Source organism: Grampus griseus (genome assembly GCF_964374135.1).
Source record: "Grampus griseus genome assembly, chromosome: 1".
Lineage (NCBI taxonomy): Eukaryota > Metazoa > Chordata > Mammalia > Artiodactyla > Delphinidae > Grampus > Grampus griseus.
This window is the reverse complement of record NC_139017.1, coordinates 125,490,140-125,514,013: the sequence shown is the minus strand read 5'-3', so window position 1 is coordinate 125,514,013 and position 23,874 is coordinate 125,490,140. Positions and strand designations below refer to the sequence as shown.

The 23,874-nt window shown below is 40.7% G+C and overlaps 1 protein-coding gene across 4 annotated transcripts in view; it reads left to right on the top strand.

Annotated features, from left to right (window-relative positions):
- IL12RB2 (interleukin 12 receptor subunit beta 2) overlaps positions 1 to 23,874 on the top strand; it is a gene marked incomplete at its 5' end in the record, with an annotated part of 69,783 nt that overhangs the window by 32,182 nt on the left and 13,727 nt on the right. For 3 of the 4 annotated variants that reach the window (XM_082658656.1, XM_082658655.1, XM_082658658.1), the window contains 4 exons: positions 2,201 to 2,420; positions 17,024 to 17,224; positions 20,616 to 20,714; positions 20,805 to 20,963. In XM_082658656.1, the coding sequence (XP_082514782.1) occupies positions 2,201 to 2,420; positions 17,024 to 17,224; positions 20,616 to 20,714; positions 20,805 to 20,963 (679 nt within the window). The remainder of the gene's footprint in view (positions 1 to 2,200; positions 2,421 to 17,023; positions 17,225 to 20,615; positions 20,715 to 20,804; positions 20,964 to 23,874) is intronic. The other variant, XM_082658657.1, reaches the window with a different exon arrangement.

Genomic DNA, 23,874 nt, shown 5'->3' with positions numbered 1-23,874 from the left:
CCAACCTAATCACACTCTTTTTAGTTGCTTCAGGAGACTGAGTGCCCCTCCAGCTAAATACCTGTTTTCCCACTGGCTCATTGAACTCATTGAATCTTTTATTCTATGGACCCTGCTGGACAAGTTAGACCCATTTTCCAGTTTGGTTAAGGAGACCAGTTATCTGAGAGATGTTTACAGCCAAACTGGAGCTTGACATTTTATACAAGCATAACTCAAGGGATACCATATTTATTTGTCTAACTCCTTGGCTCCATCCTCACCTTCTCACTGATATTTGCAACTCAAAACTAATGCAAGGTGGGTCCAAGCCCTTCCCTGCCCTCTGGGAACATTTACTCATCTTTCCAACCCACACCTCTGTTTACTACATCACTGGGATCAGCTGGATTTCCACAGCGGTCTCTAGGTAGGTTCATTGGATCCAAGAGGACTTGACGTTTCCTCCCTTCTGTCAGCACTCTACTGCTGGATTGCTGAGGTGTCTGTGAACAATAATGAGCGCGTGGTAATGCAGGCTGTTTCCCTATTGCCCCTTGGGCAAAAGAATGGGGAGCTTTGTGAGCCCATTTAACTCTTGGGGAGTGCCTTTGGGTGGGGTGTCTGGGATGGGGGTGACAGTCCTCCCTCTGGAGCTGCACAAGGGACAGGGAGGGAAGAATGGAGTGAGAGAGAGCTGAGGGAATGGTCTTCCCTAGCCAGCTTTTGCTTTAATTTATCTTGTTTTTTCTCCTATGACAAAGGGCATGTTTATTAATAACAGTTCAGAACATCACAATGTCAAAAGCATTCACTTGTTTTAATCCACACAATGGGCCTATGAGATCAGCTGATGGACGTTTGCAGCGCTAACTTTCTTGGTTCTTGCCAGGACACAGGATGTCTTCTAGGGAACGGCTGAACGTGCGCCCAAAAATGCCCCCAACAACATGGCATTCACCCAGTGTGTTGACCATGGTTTATGACCCAGTCTTGGGCCTTGTGGATCCAGAAGGGTACCTAGGGCATGATCTGCATTATTCAAGCTCCTAGAGCCTGAAATATAAAAAGCTGGATGTTCATGCATTAATTTATAGTGAGAATTGCAGCTGTTGGGCCAACCAGAAGGCTTGAGTCAGCAGATAGGAGCATCCTCTCCCAGCGTGCTAATTATTTCAGAAGCCAAATTATAATCAGAAGGCCAATTTTTTCACTTTAAGTGAAAAATACAAATTTTAAGTGAACCAGATGTTCACGTTAGCCCAGCCTCTCCTGACAGATAAATGACGATAAATGACATAGGAAACCAAATTATTAAAAGATTGCTTAGGGAGCAGAGAACCAGAGAAAGGGGCATTTGCCAACCCTAAGGTGTGTCTTTCAGCGGCTTGAGGCCACCCCACACCCCATGGAAGGAAGAGTCTTGTCAAGAAAACTGTGATGCTTAAGTCTGGTGAGCAATGCCTTTCTCTCCCTGCACTAGGCATGGACAGGCACTGCCAGCACAGGCCTTGGCAACTCCCCATTTCCAATGCTTCTGCTTCCCATGGTCCTTGTCCAAACAGGGTTACAGTACAAATAATTAGTTTTCTGCTTACTTTCTGGGATTGTTCCCAAGCCGTCTCAATTGGAATTCTTGCAGTTCCAAAACTTGTTAGTCACACATCTATAAACAGTGTCTTAGTTTCCTAGCACAGATGGCTAATCCAATTCACTAAGTATGGATTTTACTAGTTTAGCTCTTAGAAAGCTTGTTTTTGATTTCAGGAGCAGCATTGCACTTTCTATGTAAAAATATATACGTGTGTGTGTTTCACAAATTTGGAAATGGAGACTCAGAGGGTCTGAATGCCTTGCCCAGGGTCACACAGCTGGTGATTGGTAGAGCTGGAACTCAAACCCAGATCTTCTGAGTCCAGATCCCTCACTTGTTCCATTGAATGTAATTGAGTTTTCTCCTATTAGGAAGTGTCACTTTGAAGCAAGAAAGGAAAATCAATAAGTTTTTAAGAATTAGCTTTAAAAAATGTTAACTGATTTTTTCTTCTAAATGGCGGGGCTGGGTGGAGACATGAAAGTGTGCAGTGGAGGAGATGAGAAGATGTAAATAAAAAGGTCACTCCAGTGTAGCCACCTGCTGCTGGTAGTCATGAGGTCCTAGCATAGAGCATCCAGTGACCTTGTCTGAGAGTACATAGTAAGGAGATGTGTTTTGTTGCAGAATCTGAGTCTATCAGAGGCAAAAGGAAAAATCCTCCACTATCGAGTGACCTTGCAGGAGGTAGCAGGGGGGAAAGCCACACTACAGAACATCACAGAACACACCTCCTGGACCTGGGTCATTCCCAGAACTGGGAACTGGGCTGTATCCGTGTCTGCAGCTAACTCGAAAGGCAGTTCCTTGCCCACTCATATTAACATAACGGACCTGTGTGGGGCAGGTAAGTACCAAATTTTCTTTAATATTACTTGAAGGAAATTGTTTTACTAATCTCTTATCTCCCTCAGGTCCAGCTCAGGGCCTGGTATGAGTAACACAGGAGTTTAGAATTTGGAGTCAACAGCCTTCAGAGGCTGTCCGAAATTCCCATTTAGCCAGTGAGTGTCCTTGGACAAGTGAATTAACACCTCTGAGCTTCAATTTCCCCCTCTCTAAACTAGGAATTTTATTACCTGAATTACAGGTCATTGTGAGATTAAATACAGAGACTAATACGTAGCAGGTGCTTAATAAATACTAGTTAAGGAAATATTCATTACATTAAATTGAACGCTCTTATCTGGCTCATTTTTCCAGAAGCAAGAATAATATGTGTTGTCAAGTTCTAGAAAAACCATACCTATAGTCAAAATATGTTTTAAAACCAATAGTCTTAAAATGAAATTCTGGCTGTTATGGAACTATAGTACAATTTTGCTATAATACAGCTCTTTATTACACAAATTTAGATATGTATCCAATTATCTACTCTGAAAACCTCCCAACTAGCTATACACATTTTATAGTTGCATCCCCTGAAAACTAACTTAGGGTGTAAGCCCGTAATTCATCAAAAAAAAAAAAAAAAGATATTAAAGCTATTTCTCAAGATCTGTATAATAAAAGTATTTCAAGTCAAGATCATTGGCCTAACTTTTTCAAAAAATGCCTGATAGAATAAAACTCTATAATTAGATCCTTCCTTAAAATTCAGTGTAACAGTTTATCCACATGGGGGTCTAGCAATTATCATTTTGAAGAAGCTTCTACCAAAAATGATTATCTTATAGACACTGCCGAACCTTGGTTATATGTCATTTGAGTCGTACATCTGTAAATGTAGAGGTAATATAGTAGATAAAAATACAAATAAATATTGATATAACCTTGGGTTGGCATATGAGTTAGGAATCGCTCTTAGGAGTAAGAGTTGCTCTTACCAAAGGCCTGACTACAGTGACTTATTTATTCTCTTGTATAAAAGAAATTTGGAGGTAGACAGCCCAGGGTTAGTGTGACAGCTTCATAACATTGTGAGGACTCCAGGCTCCTTCCTTCCGTACCCACTGCCAAGTTGACTTCCATCCACAAGATGGAAGTGGTCCAGGATGGCTGCTGGAGCTCTAGCTGTTTCCTTCTAGGCAACAGAAAAGAAGAAGGGAGAAGCCTCAACTCTCCCTCTTCAGGAGTTTTGCCCCAGGTCACACAACAACCCTTGCAGTCATTGACCCTAACTGGTCACCTGATCACACCCAACTGCAAAGGAGGCTCAGAAATACATTGTTCCCTTGCTAAAGAAGCTGAGGAGAGAGTATTTGGTAGGTAACTGGTAATCTCTGTCTCATGTGGGGAAGGCATGAAACCTGAAGGAAAAGATGGATTAACTATAGGGAAAAAAATCTCAAACTTTATGCATAGTAAAGTAAAAAATTTTAAAACACCATAAATAAGGCTTTAAAATGCAAAGAGCAATTTAAGAAAAGTGTATGCTACATTTTTGGTGAAAAGAGGATTGATTATCTGTATATATAAGTTTTCAAATAATACGAGATCATGGGATATGAACAGGCTACTCAAAACATAAATATAAAATAAAAGTAATAATAAAGATATGAAATTTTTAGCCTAGTTAGCAATCAATGAGATGCAAATTTTGAAAAAACATGAGAAATCAAACCAGACCGAGAAAGAGTAAGTAGAATTAGCATAACCTATATTGGTGAGAGTGTGGGGAAAATATACCGTTGTATACTGCTGGCAGGTGTGTAAATTGGTACAACTTTCTTAAGAGAAAGTTGGCAGTTGGTAACACTAACAAACTTTAAATATGAACATATCTTTCGATCAAGAAATTTTGCCATTAGAAATGTGTCCTCGGGACTTCCCTGGTGGCGCAGTGGTTAAGAATCCACCCGCCAATGCAGGGGACACGGGTTCAAGCCCTGGTCCAGCAAGATCCCACATGCTGCGGAGCAACTAAACCTGTGCACCACAACTACCAAGCCTGCGTTCTAGAGCCCTTGAGCCACAACTACTGAGCCTGCATGCCACAACTACTGAAGCCCACGTGCCTAGAGCCTGTGCTCTGCAACAAGAGAAGCCACCCCAATGAGAAGACAGTGCACCTCAATGAAGAGTAGCCCCCACTCAATGCACCTAGAGAAAGCCCATGCACAGCAATAAAAACCCAATGCAACAACAACAACAACAAAAGAAATGTATCCTAGCGAATAATAAGGCATGAGCTTAAAAAAATGTAAGCACAAAAATGTTTCTTGAAATGTTTTTGAAATAATGAAACACCTCAATAATGAAACACCTCAAAGCCTAAATATTTAATAATAGAGGATGGATTGGTTAAATATGTCATGACCCTCACCCACCTTAATCCCACTCCAGCATTAAAGTGATATTGTAGCTATGTTTTTATTAGCATGGAAATATGCACATAATAAGTGAAAAAGTAGGCTTTCAAAAGTATACATGGTATGATGTCATTTAAAAAATATATTTACACAAATACACATTTTAACATAGTAAAAAAAAAATCTAGGAGAATGTACATGGAAATATTAACAGAAACCATATCTACAATATGGTATTACAGGTGATTTTTATATTTAAATTTTTTTTCTTCAATGAATAAGTACTATGTATATAAGTTTTAAAGGGAATTCTGGTGGGGGGAAATTGAGATCTTACCACTGTTTAGTATCCTGCTCTTGTTAAGATGTAGTATGTCAAAATACGTTACTTCTTTAAACCTCACTGCAGATGGGTCTTGAGGATATAAGCTTCTTGAAGTTTCTGGGCCCATTCCAGCTTCTTTATTTAGATTTGGAAACAGCTTCTCAAAATGACACATTCATTATTTTAGAGTTGGCCTCTACATTATTGATTCAACAAAAATTTATTGAGATTACTTTATAAGGTAACTGGAATTCACAAGAGATAAAAAATACAGTCAAGGTCCTACAGTTATATTTTGATATTTTGTCCGGTGGGAGGGATAGACATATAAACAAGTAAACTGCAGTACAGGATAAGTGTAATATTAGAGGTGTGCACAGGGCACTCTAGGAACAGAGAAAAGCTGAAGCATGGGCTTAGAGAGGAGGCTACATGTGAACAGAAATGGAGAGACAAGATGGTGTTAGCCAGGCAAAGTAGTGCAGGTGTGCGAGCGTGAGGGTTTGCTTTAAAGTGAGGTCTGAGCAGGCATATAAGTTGAAAAGGAGAAATGGGGTGGGAAAGAGTTGAAGGTAAAGGGGAAAGGGGATCATTAATGGAATGAAGTTCCTGGGGAGCTGAAAGATGATGGGATCCAATAGCAAAAAAGATGTAAGAGACACACTTCTTCCTCTCGTAATGGAAGGTGTTAAATAAGGGTGAGGCTCAATAAGGAGGAGCGTGGAGGGGTGGTAAAGTAGGATATTGAAACAGTTCTCTAGAACTGAGCTGTGACTAAGAGGGTCCTACTCCCAGAAATCTCAAGAGCCTATTGTCTCTCCTAATGCCACACCTAAACCATCCAATAAGAGTAGTTGTGCACCCCAGCGAGACCTAGAGGACAGATTTGCAAACCACATGGTCCCATCCTGGAGCCCTCTTGTCTTATGCAAATTCTGCATGATCTGTAGGAATAGCGTAGCATGATTTTTGTCTCCCTCTCTTTCAATATATGTTCACACTACTCACATAAATAGCTTTCCTTCTAGGAAGAGAAAAATAACGCCCCACGAGGCAGAATTATGTTGATTTTGAGAAAGTAGGGACAACTTTGTTGTAAAAGGTATATGCCACAGCACTGCATATCAAGAAGCACTAGAATGATTTTGTTGGTTTATGATGAAAATTGAATGTGTGCTAAACCCACCAGTCAACAAGTAAAACATATTTAATATTTCAGACCAGTCCCTATGCTCAAGAATTCTTGAAACTATGACAAGAAACAGAAAGCAGTACAGCCATAGAGGCCCACACAGATGTCAGAGACTGAGGCCCCAGGAGGTGATGTAACTTGGCCAAGATCATATACACAATTAGTGGCAGAGCTGGACTGAAAAACCAAGCCACCTGTCTCTTAGGTGGGCACTTTTTCCAAATACCTTATGACTCCATAGCTCTATTTAGAAGTTCTTGGTGAAAATGGAGATGGGAAGTCGAATGATAGAGGCTAAAGGAATAACTTTGAAAGGTGTCAGAGAGGTGAGTTGTTAGCAGAGTTCTAAAGGAGAGAGCATGCCCTGGCAAACATGATGGAGAGGAAATTCAGGCTGGTTCCTGCCAAGTGTGGTGACTCAGAGGCTGGGCAATGCCAGGTTGATTTACTTAGCTAACTGCAAAGAGAGCAGTGGTTAGAAAGGCTCTTTGGCTATTTTAGCCCATCATCTGGCAAAGGGTCTTGCAAACCCTAGGTGATCAATACATATTACTGAATGAATACATTTTATTCTCCAAAACAAAACAAAACAAAAGCAAACTTGTGACATAGCCAGAAAATAAGATACCAAGGCAAATGAAGATAAAGAACCAGGGCTGGGGAATTCGAGTTCCTGGCAAGGGAGCCAACACACAGGTTCCAGGCTCTCACCACCAAACCTTCCCTGAAGATAACCACAGGAGAGACAGAACTGGATGGCTGAGTGCCTGTGGATGGGTAATAGTGATGAAGGGGGAGGGCTGAGGTAGCACTTCCTGGTTGTACTCCTTTTTCTTCCCCTTGTTGCCCTGAGATGTCCATCACCTGGGCATTTTTACTATGGGCAGGAAAGTCTGGAGGGCAGGGCAGAGTAACTTCAAGGAAGCCCTGGAACCTGACAAAGAGTGCCTGTGATTTTCTTCTGCCACCCATCCCATGGCCTGGCAATTATAAAAGAGAATAACAGCCCTACCCCCCATGAAGAGCAGTGCCATCCACAGAGACATGGGTAGGTTCTGGAGCTGCCAGGTACACCTACGGGGAACAGGAGGCAGGCAGAGCTTAGGGTGAATCACTACAGGCTCCCTGGCTTTCCTCTCTGAAAAGCTCTTCCACCCCACCTAAACTTACCTGGAGGAGCATGAGCTCTGGCTAAACTTTCACTCCTCCCCCAACAGAAAAATAAAGGCCAAGGCTGCTGATCAATCCAAGAAAATAAAACATGATCCCAAAGGAGAAAATTAGTAGAAATCTGAGGGGCACAAATTCTGAGAAAGAAAGGCAGCAAATGGGACTACCTGTATGGTAGGAAGTATAACCAGCACAACAGAAAGAGCAAGAGTTTAGAATAAGCATAATAAGTATCCTTAGAAAGATAAGAGAGGATGCTAGGAACATAAATCAGAAATAAGTGGTTGTGGAAAAGGCCCAAATAAAGAGATTCAGTATGGAAAGTTCAGTTGAAATAATGAACTCACCCAATGGGTTGGATTGCAGAAAGGACTCATCTGAAGATTGAAAGAGTACATGGAAGATTGGATGAGAAACTCTTTGAAAAGTCATCAAAAGGGGAAAAGAATTTGAAAAATGAGAAGACTTAAAACACTGAAAGAATAAAAAGAGAAGTAATGACAACCACCTAAAAGGAGTCCCAATAAGAGAAAAAAAGTAAATGAAAGGGGAAAAGTATTCTAAAATATTTATCAAGAATCTTATAGAATGTACCACTCTGATGCAGGATGTCAATAGTGGGGGAGGCGATGTGTGTATGTGGGCAGGGGTGTGTGGAAAATCTCTGTGCCTCCCACTCAATTTTGCCATGAACTTAAAACAGCTTTAAAAAATAAAGTCTATTAAAAAAGAAAGAAGTAATAGAAGGAAAGAATACGAGTGCAGAATGATCAAGCAGGTGTTGCTCCCAAAAATACAAAGATAGATCAGTATCAGAAAAATGCATCATTGTAATTCATTACTTTAATACTGAAAGAGAAAAAAAAGGATATGTTCTTAACAGATGTAGAAAAATATTCAGGGCTTCCCTGGTGGCGCAGTGGTTGGGAGTCCGCCTGCCGATGCAGGGGACGCGGGTTCGTGCCCTGGTCTGGGAGGATCCCACATGCCGCGGAGCGGCTGGGCCCGTGAGCCATGGCCGCTGAGCCTGTGCATCCAGAGCCTGTGCTCCGCGACGGGAGAGGCCACAGCAGTGAGAGGCCCGCGTACAGCAAAAAAAAATATATATATATATTCAGTAAAGCAAAGTTTTTAGTAAATAAATAGTTTTTGTTGTTGTTGTTGTTGGGTGTTTTTTTGCGGTACGCGGACCTCTCACTGCTGTGGCCTCTCCCGTTGCGGAGCACAGGCTCCGGACGTGCAGGCTCAGCAGCCATGGCTCACAGGCCTAGCCGTTCTGCAGCATGTGGGATCTTCCCGGACCGGGGCACGAACCCAGTCCCCTGCATCGGCAGGCGGACTCTCAACCACTTCGCCACCAGGGAAGCCCAAATAAGTAGTATTTTATTACAAATAAAATCAATTTGAAAGCTATGAAGAAAAGAAAACTTTTCAGCTTTGCTAAGACTTTCTACCAAAAACATGCAGCAAGCATCATCGTAATAAAGATATGTAGGAACATTCTCTTTAAAATTACAAGATAAAAGAAAAAAAAAAAAAGCATAAGATTTAATTCGAAGATTGAAAAGAGAAGATATTTTAAGTGTACAGCTAATAAGATTATTACATGGAAATTTTTTAACAAGGGCAATAGACAAATTATTGGAACTCATTAGAGAGTTTAGCAGGTCTGCCAGAATAAGAATAACATACACAAATTAATACTGGAAAAAGCAGTAGAAAATAAGATGCCATTTAAATTGCAAACTAATAGTATAAAGTGTCTAGGAATTAACCTAAAAAAGAATGCATTAAAACTTTAAGGACGAATTTTTGAAATTCCATTAAAAGATATAAAAGGAGACCTAAATAATTTCAAATAGACAGTATATTTATAAATGGGACAATTTAACATTGTCTAAATTGAGCTATAAATTTAATATAATTCCAATAAAAGTACCAGCTGAAATTTTTGAGGACTCTGATAAACTGATTCTAAAAGCTATATGGAAGAATAAAGTTTCTTGAATACCCAAGACCACTTTGTAAAAAGAAGAGCAAAATGAGGAGGGACTTTAACCACCGAATAGTCAGGTGTCACAGAGCCTCGTAATGCAACCAGTGTGTTCTGGTGAAGAAGCTGACCTAGACATAAACCCATGAATGTGTGGAACTTGGTGTGGGACAGGGATGAAACCACATTTGGAAAAATGGACTCACTGTGTGGAAAAAATAATAAAGTTTATTTCCTTAAAAAAAATACACTTTAGCTAGATTTGGATTAAAAACCTAAATGTGAAAGGTAAAACCAAAAGCCAATGGGTGGAAATGTAGTTTAGTATCTTTGTGACCCCAGAATGGAAGGATTTCATAAACAAGACTCAAAATACACAAACTGTGGATAAATTTACCCACATCAAAGTATGTTTGTGCAACAAACACATCACAAAGTTTTCAGAGATTGAAAGACTGGAGTGAGATATATTTGGTGTTGAAAACTAACAAGTGATTAATATCTAGAATATAAAAGCTATTTCTGCAAGTCAGGAAGAAGACAGGAAACACAATAGAAAAAATGAGTGAAGTATGAGAAGGGGAAAGTCACACAGCTAGTAATATGGGAAGAGAAGCTCAGCCTCATAAGAAATCAGAAAATGAAAATAAAACCACAATTAAATACCACCTTACAGGGCTTCCCTGGTGGCGCAGTGGTTGAGAGTCCGCCTGCCGATGCAGGGGACACGGGTTCATGCCCCGATCCGGGAAGATCCCACATGCCGCGGAGCGGCTGGGCCCGTGAGCCGTGGCTGCTGAGCCTGCACGTCCGGAGCCTGCGCTCCGCAACGGGAGAGGCCGCAGCAGTGAGAGGCCCGCGTACCACAAAAAAAAAAAAAAAAAAAAAAATACCACCTTACATGTACCGGATTGGCAAAATGAGAAAGTCAGAAAATACCAAGTGCTGGTGGGGAAATGAGAACTTCTTATGCTTTTCTTGTTGGAGTGTCAACTGACTGACTATTTTAGAGATCACCCTGGCTGTATTTAGTGAAATAGGTGAATTTAGTCTATAATCAAGAAATTCTGTGCATTTAGAGAGAGAGAGAGTCACTCTTTTTTTTTTTTTTAAATTGGAGTATAAAATAAATGCAGAGGAAATAGGCAAACTACCTGAAAAAGAATTCAGAGTAATGATAGTAAAGATGATCCAAAATCTTGGAAATAGAATAGAGAAAATACAAGAAACATTTAACAAGGACCTAGAAGAACTAAAGAGCAAACGAACAGTTATGAACAACACAATAACTGAAATTAAAAATACTCTAGAAGGAATCAATAGCAGAATAACTGAGGCAGAAGAACGAATAAGTGAGCTGGAAGATAGAGTGGTGGAAATAACTGCCACAGAGCAGATAAAGAAAAAAGAATGAAAAGAATGGAGGACAGTCTCAGAGACCTCTGGGACAATACTAGGCACACCAATATTCGAATTATAGGCATCCCAGAAGACAAAGAAAAAAAGAAAGGGTCTGAGAAAATATTTGAAGAGATTATAGTCGAAAACTTCCCCAACGTGGGAAAGGAAATAGTTCATCAAGTCCAGGAAGCACAGAGAGTCCCATACAGGATAAACCCAGGGAGAAACATGCCGAGACACATAATCAAACTAACAAAAATTAAACACAAAGAAAAAATATTAAAAGCAGCAAGGGAAAAGCAACAAATAACATACAAGGGAATCCCCATAAGGTTAACAGCTGATCTTTCAACAGAAGTTCTACAGGCCAAAAAAGAGAGTGGCAAAATATGTTTAAAGTGATGAAAGGGGAAAACCTACAACAAAGATTACTCTACCCCACAAGGATATCATTCAGATTCGACAGAGAAATCAAAAGCTTTACAGACAAGCAAAAGTTAAGAGAATTCAGCACCACCAAACCAACTTTACAACAAATGCTAAAGGAACTTCTCTAGGCAGGAAACACAAGAGAAGGAAAAGACTTGTAAAAACAAACCCAAAACAAGAAAATGGTAATAGTAACATACATATCAATCGTTACCTTAAGTGTAAATGGATTAAATGCCTCAAACAAAAGACACAGACTGGCTGAATGGATACAAAAACAAGACCCATATATGTGCTGTCTACAAGAGACCCACTTCAGACCTAGGGACACATACAGACTGAAAGTGAGGGGATGGAAAAAGATATTCCATGCAAATGGAAATCAAAAGAAAGCTGGAGTAGCAATACTCATATCAGACGAAATAGACTTTAAAATAAAGACTATTACAAGAGACAAGGAAGGACAATATATAATGATCAACGGATCAATCCAAGACAAAGATATAATAATTGTAAATATCTATGCATCCAACATAGGAGCACCTCAATACATAACGCAAATGCTAACAGCCATAAAAGGGGAAATCAACAGTAACACAATCATAGTAGGGGACTTTAACACCCCACTTACACCAATGGACAGATCATCCAAACAGAAATAAATAAGGAAACACAAGCTTTAAATGACACATTATACCAGATGGACTTAGTTGATATTTACAGGACATTCCACCCAAAAACAACAGAATACACTTTCTTCTCAAGTGCACACAGAACATTCTCCAGGATAGATCACATCATGTGTCACAAATCAAACCTTGGTAAATTTAAGAAAATTGAAATCGTATCAAGCATCATTTCTGACCACAACGCTATAAGACTAGATATCAATTACAGGAATAAAAACTTTTAAAATGCACACATATGGAGGCTAAACAATACGCTACTAAACAGCCAAGAGACCACTGAAGAAATCAAAGAGGAAATCAAAAAATACTGAGAAACAAGTGACAATGAAAACACGACGACCCAAAACCTATGGAATGCAGCAAAAGTAGTACTAAGAGGGAACTTTATAGCAATACAATCCTACCTCAAGAAACAAGAAAAATCTCAAATAAACAACCTAACCTTATACCTAAAGCAATTAGAGAAAGAAGAACAACAACAACAACAAAAAAAACCCAAAGTTAGTAGAAGGAAAGAAATCATAAAGATCAGATCAGAAACAAATGAAAAACAAATGAAGGAAACAGTAGCAAAGATCAAGAAAACTAAAAGCTGGTTCTTTGAGAAGATGAACAAAATTGATAAACCATTAGCAGACTCATCAAGAGAAAAAGGGAGAAGACTCAAATCGACAGAATTAGAAATGAAAAAGGAGAAGTAACAACTGACACTGAAGAAGTACAAAGGATCATGAGAGATTACTACAAACAAGTATATGCCAATAAAATGGACAACCTGGAAGAAATGGACAAATTCTTAGAAAAGCACAACCTTCTGAGACTGAACCAGGAAGAAATAGAAAATATAAACAGACCAATCACAAGCACTGAAATTGAAACTGTGATTTAAAATCTTCCAACAAACAAAAGCCCAGGACCAGATGGCTTCACAGGCGAATTCTACCAAACATTTAGAGAAGAGATAACACCTATCCTTCTTAAAGTCTTCCAAAATATAGCAGAGGGAGGAACACTCCCCAACTCATTCTACCAGGCCACCATCACCCTGATACCAAAACCAGACAAAAATGTCACAAAAAAAGAAAACTACAGGCCAATATCTCTGATGAACATAGATGCAAAAATCCTCATCAAAATACTAGCAAACAGAATCCAAGAGCACATTAAAAGAATCATACACCATGATCAAGTGGGGTTTATTCCAGGAATGCAAGAATTCTTCAGTATAAACAACAATCAATGTGATATACCATATTAACAAACTGAAGGATATAAACCATATGATAATCTCAATAGATACAGAAAAAGTTTTTCACAAAATTCAACACCCATTTATAATAAAAACTCTCCAGAAAGTGGGCATAGAGGGAACTTACCTCAACATAATAAAGGCCATATATGACAAACCCACAGCCAACATCGTTCTCAATGGTGAAAAACTGAAACCACTTCCACTAAGATCAGGAACAAGACAAGGATGTCCACTCTCACCACTATTATTCAACATAGTTTTGGAAGTCCTAGCCACAGCAATCAGAGAAGAAAAAGAAATAAAAGGAATCCAAATTGGAAAAGAAGATGTAAAACTGTCACTGTTTGCAGATGACATGATACTATACATAGAGAACCCTAAAGATGCTACCAGAAAACTTCTAGAGCTAATCAATGAATTTGGTAAAGTAGCAGGATACAAAGTTAATGCACAGAAATCTCTTGCATTCTTATACAGTAATGATGAAAAATCTGAAAGAGAAATTAAGGAAACACTCCCATTGACCATTGCAACAAAAAGAATAAAATACCGAGGAATAAACCTACCTAAGGAGACAAAAGACCTGTATGCAGAAAACTATGACACTGATGAAAGAAATTAAAGGTGATAGAAACAGATGGGGAGATAGACCACGTTCTTGGATTGGAAAAATCAACATTGTGAAAATGACTATACTACCCAAAGCAATCTACAGATTCAATGCAATCCCTATCAAACTACCAGTGGTATTTTTCACAGAACTAGAACAAAAAATTTCACAATTTGTATGGAAACACAAAAGACCCCGAATAGCCAAAGCAATCTTGAGAAAGAAAAACGGAGCTAGAGGAATCAGGCTCCTGGACTTCAGACTCTACTACAACGCTACAGTAATTAAGACAGTATGGTACTGACACAAAAACAGAAATATAGATCAATGGTACAGGATAGAGAGCCCAGAGATAAACCCACGCACTTATGGTCACCTTATCTTTGACAAAGGAGGCAAGAATATACAATGGAGAAAAGACAGCTTCTTCAATAAGTGGTGCTGGGAAAACTGGACAGCTACATGGAAAAGAATGAAATTAGAACACTCCCTAACACCGTACACAAAAATAAACTCAAAATGGATTAAAGACCTAAATGTAAGGCCAGACACTATAAAACTCTTTGAGGAAAACATAGGCAGAACACTCTTTGACATAAATCACAGCAAGATTTTTTTGACCGACCTCCTAGAGTAATGGAAATAAAATAAAAAATAAACAAATGGGGCCTAATGAAACTTAAAAGCTCTTGCACAGCAAAGGAAACCATAAACAAGACGAAAAGACAACCCTCAGAATGGGAGAAAATATTTGCAAACAAAGTAACTGACAAAGGATTAATCTCCAAAATATATAAGCAACTCATGCAGCTCAATATCAAAACAACAAACAATCCAATCTAAAAATGGGCAGAAGACCTAAATAGACATTTCTCCAAAGAAGACATACAGATTGCCAACCGACATGTGAAAAGATGCTCAACATCACTAATCGTTAGAGAAATGCAAATCAAAACCACAATGAGGTATTACCTCACACCAGTCAGAATGGCCATCATCAAAAAATCTACAAACAATAAATGCTGGAGAGGGTGTAGAGAAAAGGGAACCCTCCTGCACTGTTGGTGAGAATATTAATTGATACAGCCACTTTGGAGAACAGTATGGACGTTCCTTAAAAAACTAAAAATAGAACTATTATATGACCCAGCAATCCCACTACTGTGCATATACCCTGAGAAAACCATAATTCAAAAAGAGTCATGTACCACAGTGTTCATTGCAGCACTATTTACAATAACAAGGACTTGGAAGCAACCTAAGTGTCCATCGACAGATGAATGGATAAAGAAGATGTGGCACATATATACAATGGAATATTACTCAGCCATAAAAAGAAATGAAATTGAGTTATTTGTAGTGAGGTGGATGGACCTAGAGTCTGTCATACAGAGTGAAGTCAGAAAGAGAAAAACAAATACCGTATGCTAACGCACATATATGGAATCTAAAAAAATGGTACTGATGAACCTAGTGGCAGGGCAGGAATAAAGATGCAGACGTAGAGAACAGACTTGAGGACACCGGAGGGGAAGGGGAAGGTGGGACGAAGTGAGGGAATAGCACTGACATCTATACACTACCAAATGTAAAATGGATAGCTAGTGGGAAGCATCTGCATAGCACAGGGAGATCAGCTCAATGCTAGAGGGGTGGGATAGGGAGGATGGGAGGGAGGCTTAAGAGGGAGGGGATATGAACATATATGTATACTTATAGCTGATTCACTTTGTTGTACAACAGAAACTAACGCAACATTGTAAAGCAATTATACTCCAATAAAGATATTAAAAAATTTTTTTAATAAATTGGAGTATAGTTGCTTTACAATATTGTGTTAGTTTCTGCTGTACAGCAAATTGAATCAGTTATACATACATATATATATATACACTCTTTTTTAGATTTCCTTCCCATTTAGGTCACCACAGAGCACTGAGTAGAGGTTCCTGTGCTATACAGCAGATTCTCATTAGTTATCTGTTTTATATATAGTAGTGTATATATGTCAATCCCAATCTCCCAGTTCATCCCACCCACCCTTTCCCTCCTTGATAACCATAAGTTTGTTTTCTAATCTGTGACTCAGTTTTTGCCCTGCAGATAAATTCATCTGAACAATTTTTCTAGATTCCATATATAAATGATATATGATATTTGTCTTTCTCTTTCTGACTTACTTCACTCTATATGACAATCTCTAGGTCCATCCACATTGCTGCAAATGGCATTATTTCGTTCCTCTTTATGGCTGAGTAATATTCCATTGTATTAATATATATGTACCACATCTTCTTTATCCATTCCTCTGTCGATGGACATTTAGGTTGCTTCCATGTCCTGGCTATTGTAAACATGAATATCGGGGTGCATGCATCCTTTCAAGTCATGGTTTTCTCTGGATATATGCACAGAAGTGGGATTGCTGGGTCATATGGTAGCTCTATTTTTAGTTTTTTAACGAACCTTCATACTGTTCTCCATAGTGGCTTTACCAATTTACATTCCCACCAACAGTGTAGGAGGGTGAGAGAGACACTTTTGCACAGGCACACATGAGGACATGCTAGAGAATGTTCATTGCATCCTTGTTTGTGTTGGCAAAAAGTTGGAAGGAAGCTACTGCTTGTCACTTGGAGACTGGACAAAGACAGGGTTGAGGCAGCAGTCTGAAGGAATGAGCTGGATTTTCATATAGCAGCAGGATGGATGTATCCTGGAAACATAATGTTGAGTGAAATAAAAAGTTAGCAAATGCATTAGATTTACTCCAAACATGTTTCATGAAAATTCAACACACCAGCATAAAGCGACACTAATTCTCAAGGACACATATATATGTAAATAAACATATGGGAGGTGGATTAGAAGGATGCATATTATATTCACTAGAGCAGGTACCTTTGGGGACACAGAAATGGGAAGTGAAATGGAAGGTGAAGGGGAAAATAATTTCATAAATAACACTACATAGGGTCCTGGCACTGATCTGAGAAGCTGGATGAACAAAATCTGTGAACCTGAAGTTCTTTATAAGAAATCGGTTCTTACTACAACTTTGCTGGGTTGAGTTGTTGTTTTCTATGTCTTTATCCACTGTGATTTTATTTTTACCCCTCCTCCTTTTTCCCCATAAAGGGTTGCTGGCTCCTCAACAGGTCTCAGCAAACTCAGAGGGCGTGGACAACCTCATGGTGACATGGACACCTCCAGGGAAAGCTGCCGCTGCTGTGCAGGAGTATGTGGTGGAATGGAGGGAACTCCATCCGGGGGCCAGCACGCAGCCCCCTCTAGGCTGGTTGTGGAGTCCCCCCTACAACCTGTCTGCTCTGATTTCAGGTACTTAATTATTCACCTTCCTTCTAGAGGGTTTCTAAGTTCACGTTTTTTGAGGAAATTGCAGGTGGGAACCCAGAGTCATGCCTTCAGTTACAGGCAGCTGCATGAGAAGAAGGATAGTGATGACCTAGAGCCCATCAGGATGCACCACTGCAGCCATAGAAGACTCACTGATTAACTAAAAACTCTAGAATTTATGGAAAACTTATGTGCCTGATACAGTGCCGTATAAGATGACTGAATAATGAACCCAACAAGCATGGCTGAGAGCTAAGTAGTAGCCAGTCAGTGTGATGGACACCTTGCATTTGGGAGTTCATTTAATTTTGAGAACAGTCATGTGTAGCAAGACTTATTATACCCATTGTACAGATGAGGAAGCCAGAAGATCTTTCATTTCCAATTCTGCTACTTACTAGTTGTGTGATAACAAATCCAGAATTATCTATATGATAATTGGTGTCTCTAGCCCTCAAATTCTGAATCTGTCAGTGGTTAAAATCAAGTGATAGAAAGTGTCTGAAAATGTATTCAAATAATTGGACAGAAGTTAATCAATGCCTTTTCTTTTTTTTTTTTTTACAATTTCATTTTACCCTTGGAGCAAGCACATCCTAAATTTCTGTATCATACAATATGAATTTAAACGAAAAAGAAATCTCACAAATAGTCAACCATTCAATCCTGAGCATAAACCACATTGGACAATTGGAAAACAAGGTAGCCAAAGGCTCATTTAATCATTTTTATAAATCATTGCTGTGGTGCACATCTTCCTCCCATCAGAGTGTGACACTTGCCCTTTAGCTTTCATCATAGCAATCCCTAAATGGGGCTTGCCATTCCTGACCAGTGAAAAGAATCCTTAACCTCTTCTCTCAGAGGGGAGATCTAGTCCTAGTCACACAGCAGGCAGTTGACATTTGCCAAACAAACATTAAAGGGCAAGGTCTCAGGTTTATTTTTTTTCAAGTTCTTAATTCACAAACTCTGAAGTGTCTTACTCTGTCTGTTAGCCACAGTCAGCTTCTTCTTTTTTTATTTTTATTTTTGGCTGTGTTGGGTCTTTGTTGCTGCACGCAGGCTTTCTCTAGTTGCGGCGAGTGGGGGCTACTCTTCGTTGCGGTGCGTGGGCTCCTCATTGTGGTGGCTTCTCTTGTTGCGGAGCACGGGCTCTAGGCGTGCGGGCTTCAGTAGTTGCAGCAGTGGGGCTCGGTAGTTGTGACTCGCGAGCTCTAGAGCGCAGGCTCAGTAGTTGTGGCGCACAGGCTTAGTTGCTCTGTGGCATGTGGGATCTTCCCGGACCAGGGCTCGAACCTGTGTCTCCTGCATTGGCAGGCAGATTCTTAACCACTGCGCCACCAGGGAAGCCCCACAGTCAGCTTCTAAGACTGTTTTGTGTTTAAAGTACTCAGAGGCCTCCCTTACTTACCGATGAATATGTTACCAAAAACCTATTAGTGAAATTCTTCTTATTTTAATTTTCCCAAAGAGAAATGGTATTATTTGCATATCAAAGTTAGGTTAGTTAGGGCTTCCCTGGTGGCGCAGTGGTTGAGAGTCCGCCTGCCGATGCAGGGGAGGCGGGTTCGAGCCCCGGTCCGCGAGGCGACTAGGCCCGTGAGCCATGGCCACTGAGCCTGCGCATCCGGAGCCTGTGCTCCGCAATGGGAGAGGCCGCAGCAGTGAGAGGCCCACGTACCGCAAAAACAAAACAAACAAACAACAACAAAAAAAAGAGTATGGGCTTCATCCACCAGCAGCAAAGGCTAAGGAATTTTTGAGGTAGGGAGCAGACAATGATTAGGGGGTGTTCATGTAAGAATTAGCCAGTAAAACAGGAGTTCTTAAGGTCAGAACTGGGGAACAAGCTTGCTAGGGCTCTGCTCTTCATAGAAAGGAAAATGTCAGCTAAGTTATGGAGCCACATTTTCCTCCCTCCTCCACTAAGGGTAGGCTGTTCATAAGAAGGAACCCACAGCTTCTGATGCAGCAGCTCCCCAAGGCCTCTGCCCTGAACTCACACTTTGCATGGCAAAATGCAACGAAACCATTTGCCTAATGAGCTCATCTGGAACTCCCACATGGCACGGTGGTTGGTGGGTCCCTTCCAGAACTAGCGACAGAGCAGCCAGGCACCAGCCCCTCCCAAATGAAATGATTCCATATTCCGTGTTGCCCTCGGAGCTTCTGGGTCTGGAAGCTACCCACAAAGTATCTCTGGATTACAGGACTAAGCTGATTGCAGCCTCGCTCCATTTCACTCGGTTCATGGATACGAGTTGGAACTCACCCATGGTGTGAGTTTTGATTTCCTCGTGGTCCCTTCCGACGGTACTGGTTGCACGTCTGCGCTTCATATACTACCTACTTGCTGGAATATTTAAGGGACAATGGATTTTTATATAACACACACACTAGTAAATTATTTTGTGATGTAAAATTCTTCTTCCCAAAAAAGAAAATGTTAAACCCTAATCAATTGTCAGTGTAGGGGACCAGACCTACCTATGGCAGGGCATTGAACAATATGGGAGAGAGTCCTTACCCTGACCACATGAGACTACAGTTAGGTACCTAACAGAAGTAATCTTTTTCCTTTAAACTTTCATTGGGAGTTTAAAGATATGTCATGGGCAGTATCTATGAGAGGGGACTTTTCTTTACAGGAAGTAGAAATCTGAGATTCATGGAAATAGGGAGTTCGGGAAGGGAAGAGTGACTTGCCAGTAAACTTCATGACTGACAGAAAACTGCCAAGTGTGGCACTTTAAAAGCTAGGAAGGAGGGCTTCCCTGGTGGTGCAGTGGTTGAGAGGGATGCAGGGGACACGCGTTCGTGCCCCGGTCCGGGAGGATCCCACATGCCGCGGAGCGTCTGGGCCCGTGAGCCGTGGCCGCTGAGCCTGCGCGTCCGGAGCCTGCGCGTCCGGAGCCTGTGCTCCACAACGGAAGAGGCCACGACAGTGAGAGCCCCGCGTACCGCAAAAAAAAAAAAAAAAAAAAAGCTAGGAAGGAGTATTAACATTCCCAGGTATCTTCCTAATCTTCCAAGCTGTGAAACAACTGAGATCTGAGTGGAACATGGTACGAGGAGTGGGGGAAGTGGGGGAACAAGGGGTAGATTGCACTGAGCACGCCTGATTAGTCACGCCTGAATGTGTCATCCCATGTTGCCCTGTCAGAGCCTGATAAGCATCTAGGGAATTAGAAGAGCCGTTCCGGTGCTATGTCTGCAAAACACCACCCTTACTTTTCTGTAAACAGCAAATAATTTATTTGTAAAAGTCAAAGTTTTTCCTTGAAGGTGAGTTTTGTTTCAGAAGCTGTCTGTGTGGTTTTCTTTAAATCCTTGTTTCACCCGGAGTAGCGTCTGTCTTTATGTCTTGCAGAAAACATAAAACCCTACATCTGTTATGAAATCCGCGTGCATGCACTTTCAGGGGACCAGGGAGGATGCAGCTCCATCCGGGGTAACTCTAAGCACAAAGGTGAGTCTTGGGACCTTTTGCCCAATTTTGCTGTAGTTTAATGGTTTGGATTTGGAGGGTGACAAAAGCCTCCTGTGTTCTACTTCACAGCACCACTGAGTGGCCCCCACATTAATGCCATCTCAGAGGAAAAAGGGAGCATTTTAATTTCATGGAACGAAATTCCAGCCCGGGAGCAAATGGGCTGCATCCTCCATTACAGGATATATTGGAAGGAACAGGACTCCGATTCCCAGCCTCAGCTTTGTGGTATGTGTGAGAAACAAAGCCAGCAGGGTCTTTCTTGTTTAGATGTTGGGAAGACACAAGGGTGTGCAAGTGCTAGCACCATACCTGGCACTTAGGAGGTGCTCCATAAATATATGTGAAATTAATTGAATGAAGAAAAATAGACATCTAAACACACACACACACTCACACACACAAAGTTACTGAATATGTGTTACGTGCCAAGCAAATTGAAGAAATGAAGTTACTGGACGAGGCTTTCAAGGAGCTTACTCATATGGGGAGATAGCATTTCAAAAAGCAATAAGTGTGCTTTGATACTATTATATAGACCCTTGAGGCTTGCAGGAAATGCATTTGGAGAATCTTCGAATCACCACACTTGCAAATATCATCATAGCATATTATTTTCTCCTTAAATGGATAAAATACAATTTAAGTAACTCCTTATGACCCGTAATTACGCTGTAAGACTAAAGCAATTAAATTCTGGCTGGAGCATTATCTCAAATGATTTCATCACTCGTTCACCGAGCAGTTCCAAGTCACTTGCCAGATTTAATGTTCTAATCTTTGATTTACTCAGTTTTGTTTTGTTTTTCCTGGCTTGAGCTTCCCTTTAGTATTTCATAGGCAGCTGGCTTTCTTTCGGGAGCATTTATCATAAAGAAGCAACCATTTTATTCCTTCGTGAGAACTATTAGGTCCAAGAAGAATGTAACAAAGCCAGCCTGAGATGTAGGTGTCAGAGGGCTGCCTGCAGAGTGATTTTTACCTGGGAAACCTGAGGAATTGGTCCTCTCTCTTGACCTTAGATCTGCAGTACTGCTTCTCTAAAAGTTATGACTTTTAAAGCTAATTAATTTCTTATTACATAAATAATACTTGTATATAGAAAAACATTCAAATAGTTCAAAAAGATATAAAGTGGAAATTATCCCTTCCTCCATACTTAGGCTGTTAGCAGTTCTTTGTGTGTTCGTCCAGAAAAAAACTTAATGCATACACTAGCATACATTTGGGATAAACATCTGTATTTTGATCTGCACCTTACTTTTGCCTCTCAATAATGCATACTGAGATCTTTCCACATCAATCCATGTGGACTTGTCTCATTCTTTTTTTAACAGCTTTATAGTATTCCACTGTAAGATCTTACAATAATCAGCTTAATAATCCACCATTGTTAAATACAGCAGATCACTGAACAGAACTGCTCCCCACCGTTGGGGTCAGTTCTGAAGTGCACCAAAGGTGATGAATCAATTGATCTCGTCATGAGCCATTTGGAATACTTCATATGACATTTGCTCCCCCCCAATTTTTCATTTTGACAGAATTTAAACCAAGATACTTATTTACAACAAGATCAACATGGTTAGATGGTTCTTAAATCTGCTCTTGTAGATGTTGAAGAAATTACCTACCTTTTTTGCACCAAATCTGATGAATCTAAAGTCTGTGTAAGGGTATTTTAAAATAAGTTTAAAGGGGAGAAGGTGCAGATTCAAAGCCCTGTTTTGTACCAGTTTTAGATGGTTTCCCTTTTAGCACTTACAGATGAACAAAGACCTGTTCCCTATCTTCAGAGAGCTCACAGTGCACCCAGGGAGATGGAAAAGTACACAAAAGTGATATGTAAGTGCTGTAATCAAGGACTGACACCTACTATTGAATTGGGCAACCAGAAATCATTGGCAAATCCACAAGTGCCATTTCTAGAGAGTGGTAGAGGGCAGTAGGTTGAGGAGGAGGGAAAAAGAAAGCAGAGAGGCTCCACATCAGCAAAAGGAGGATGGAGTTCCGAGGCGTCTTCTGTCACGGCCCCTAACAGCACAAGCAGGGCGCAGTAGGAACACTTCGCCTGCCTGGGCGGGTGAGCGGGGTAGCCCTGGGGTGGGGCATCTGCATTCCCCAGGTGATTTGGGTCCACAGCCACTCCTCTGGAAGTTTGTTGATACTGCCATGTGCACTGCTCTATGGGCACACACATTCTACTTATCACTTGGCTGTTTTTGCCAACATGAGGGCAGAAGCCATGGCAGTTAGCTCACCATTGTCTCCCCCTTACCTATAATACAGCCAAGCACCCAGTAGGTGCTTAATAAAAATCGTATTTTTTGAGTAACAAATGGGTTAATACTGCCGTGGGCTTTGTCAAACCAATGCAGATGTTTAGATAAAAGCTGATTTCCAGGCGCCATGCAGCTGTTTTGCCTGGTACCACTTGACCTTCTTACTGGTGACCTTTCAGATGATTGGCAACCATCACATCTCCCTAAACTGGTGCCTTTGTCATTTAACCACCTTAAACCTAAAGTTTCAGATCCAAGAACAGAATGGCCTCCTTTATCTCTGCCAGAGATCACAGCCCAGACAAGGCAGCAGAACCAGTATTTCCTGCATGGCTTCTTTCTTCCTTTACTCGCCTCAACCTATTTGCCAGCCAAACTGCTGACACCATCACCCTCCTCTTGGCTTCCCCCATAGTTTCTATTTTTATTCTTCAAATATACACATGTGCATGTATCTGTGTTTGCGTGTAAACTTTTTTGGCCCAACAAATCATTCAAACTCCTTCCCTTGTGTTCCAACGGCTCATTCACTCCTGGAGTTAAGGATGCCCTAACACCGTTGGACGACTGACTCCCTGATGCTCGCCTATGCTTTGCTGCAGAAAGATGAGCAGAAAGTCTCTCCCAAATTATTGTTTTAGTCCCCTGCCTTGGGAATAAGAGACATTTTAGTGTAATCATAGAGCTGAAGTCTGTGCAAGCAATTTCATCAGGTTAAAGTAGGCTTGGGAATTTTCCACATGGTACTTTTTCTCAAAAGGATGTAAAATATAGAAATTGCTCTGATAGTCACAGCTGTTAAATGATCTGCTCAGGCCTCAGCTCCTTTGGGTGGAGTGGATGCAATAATACAGGGT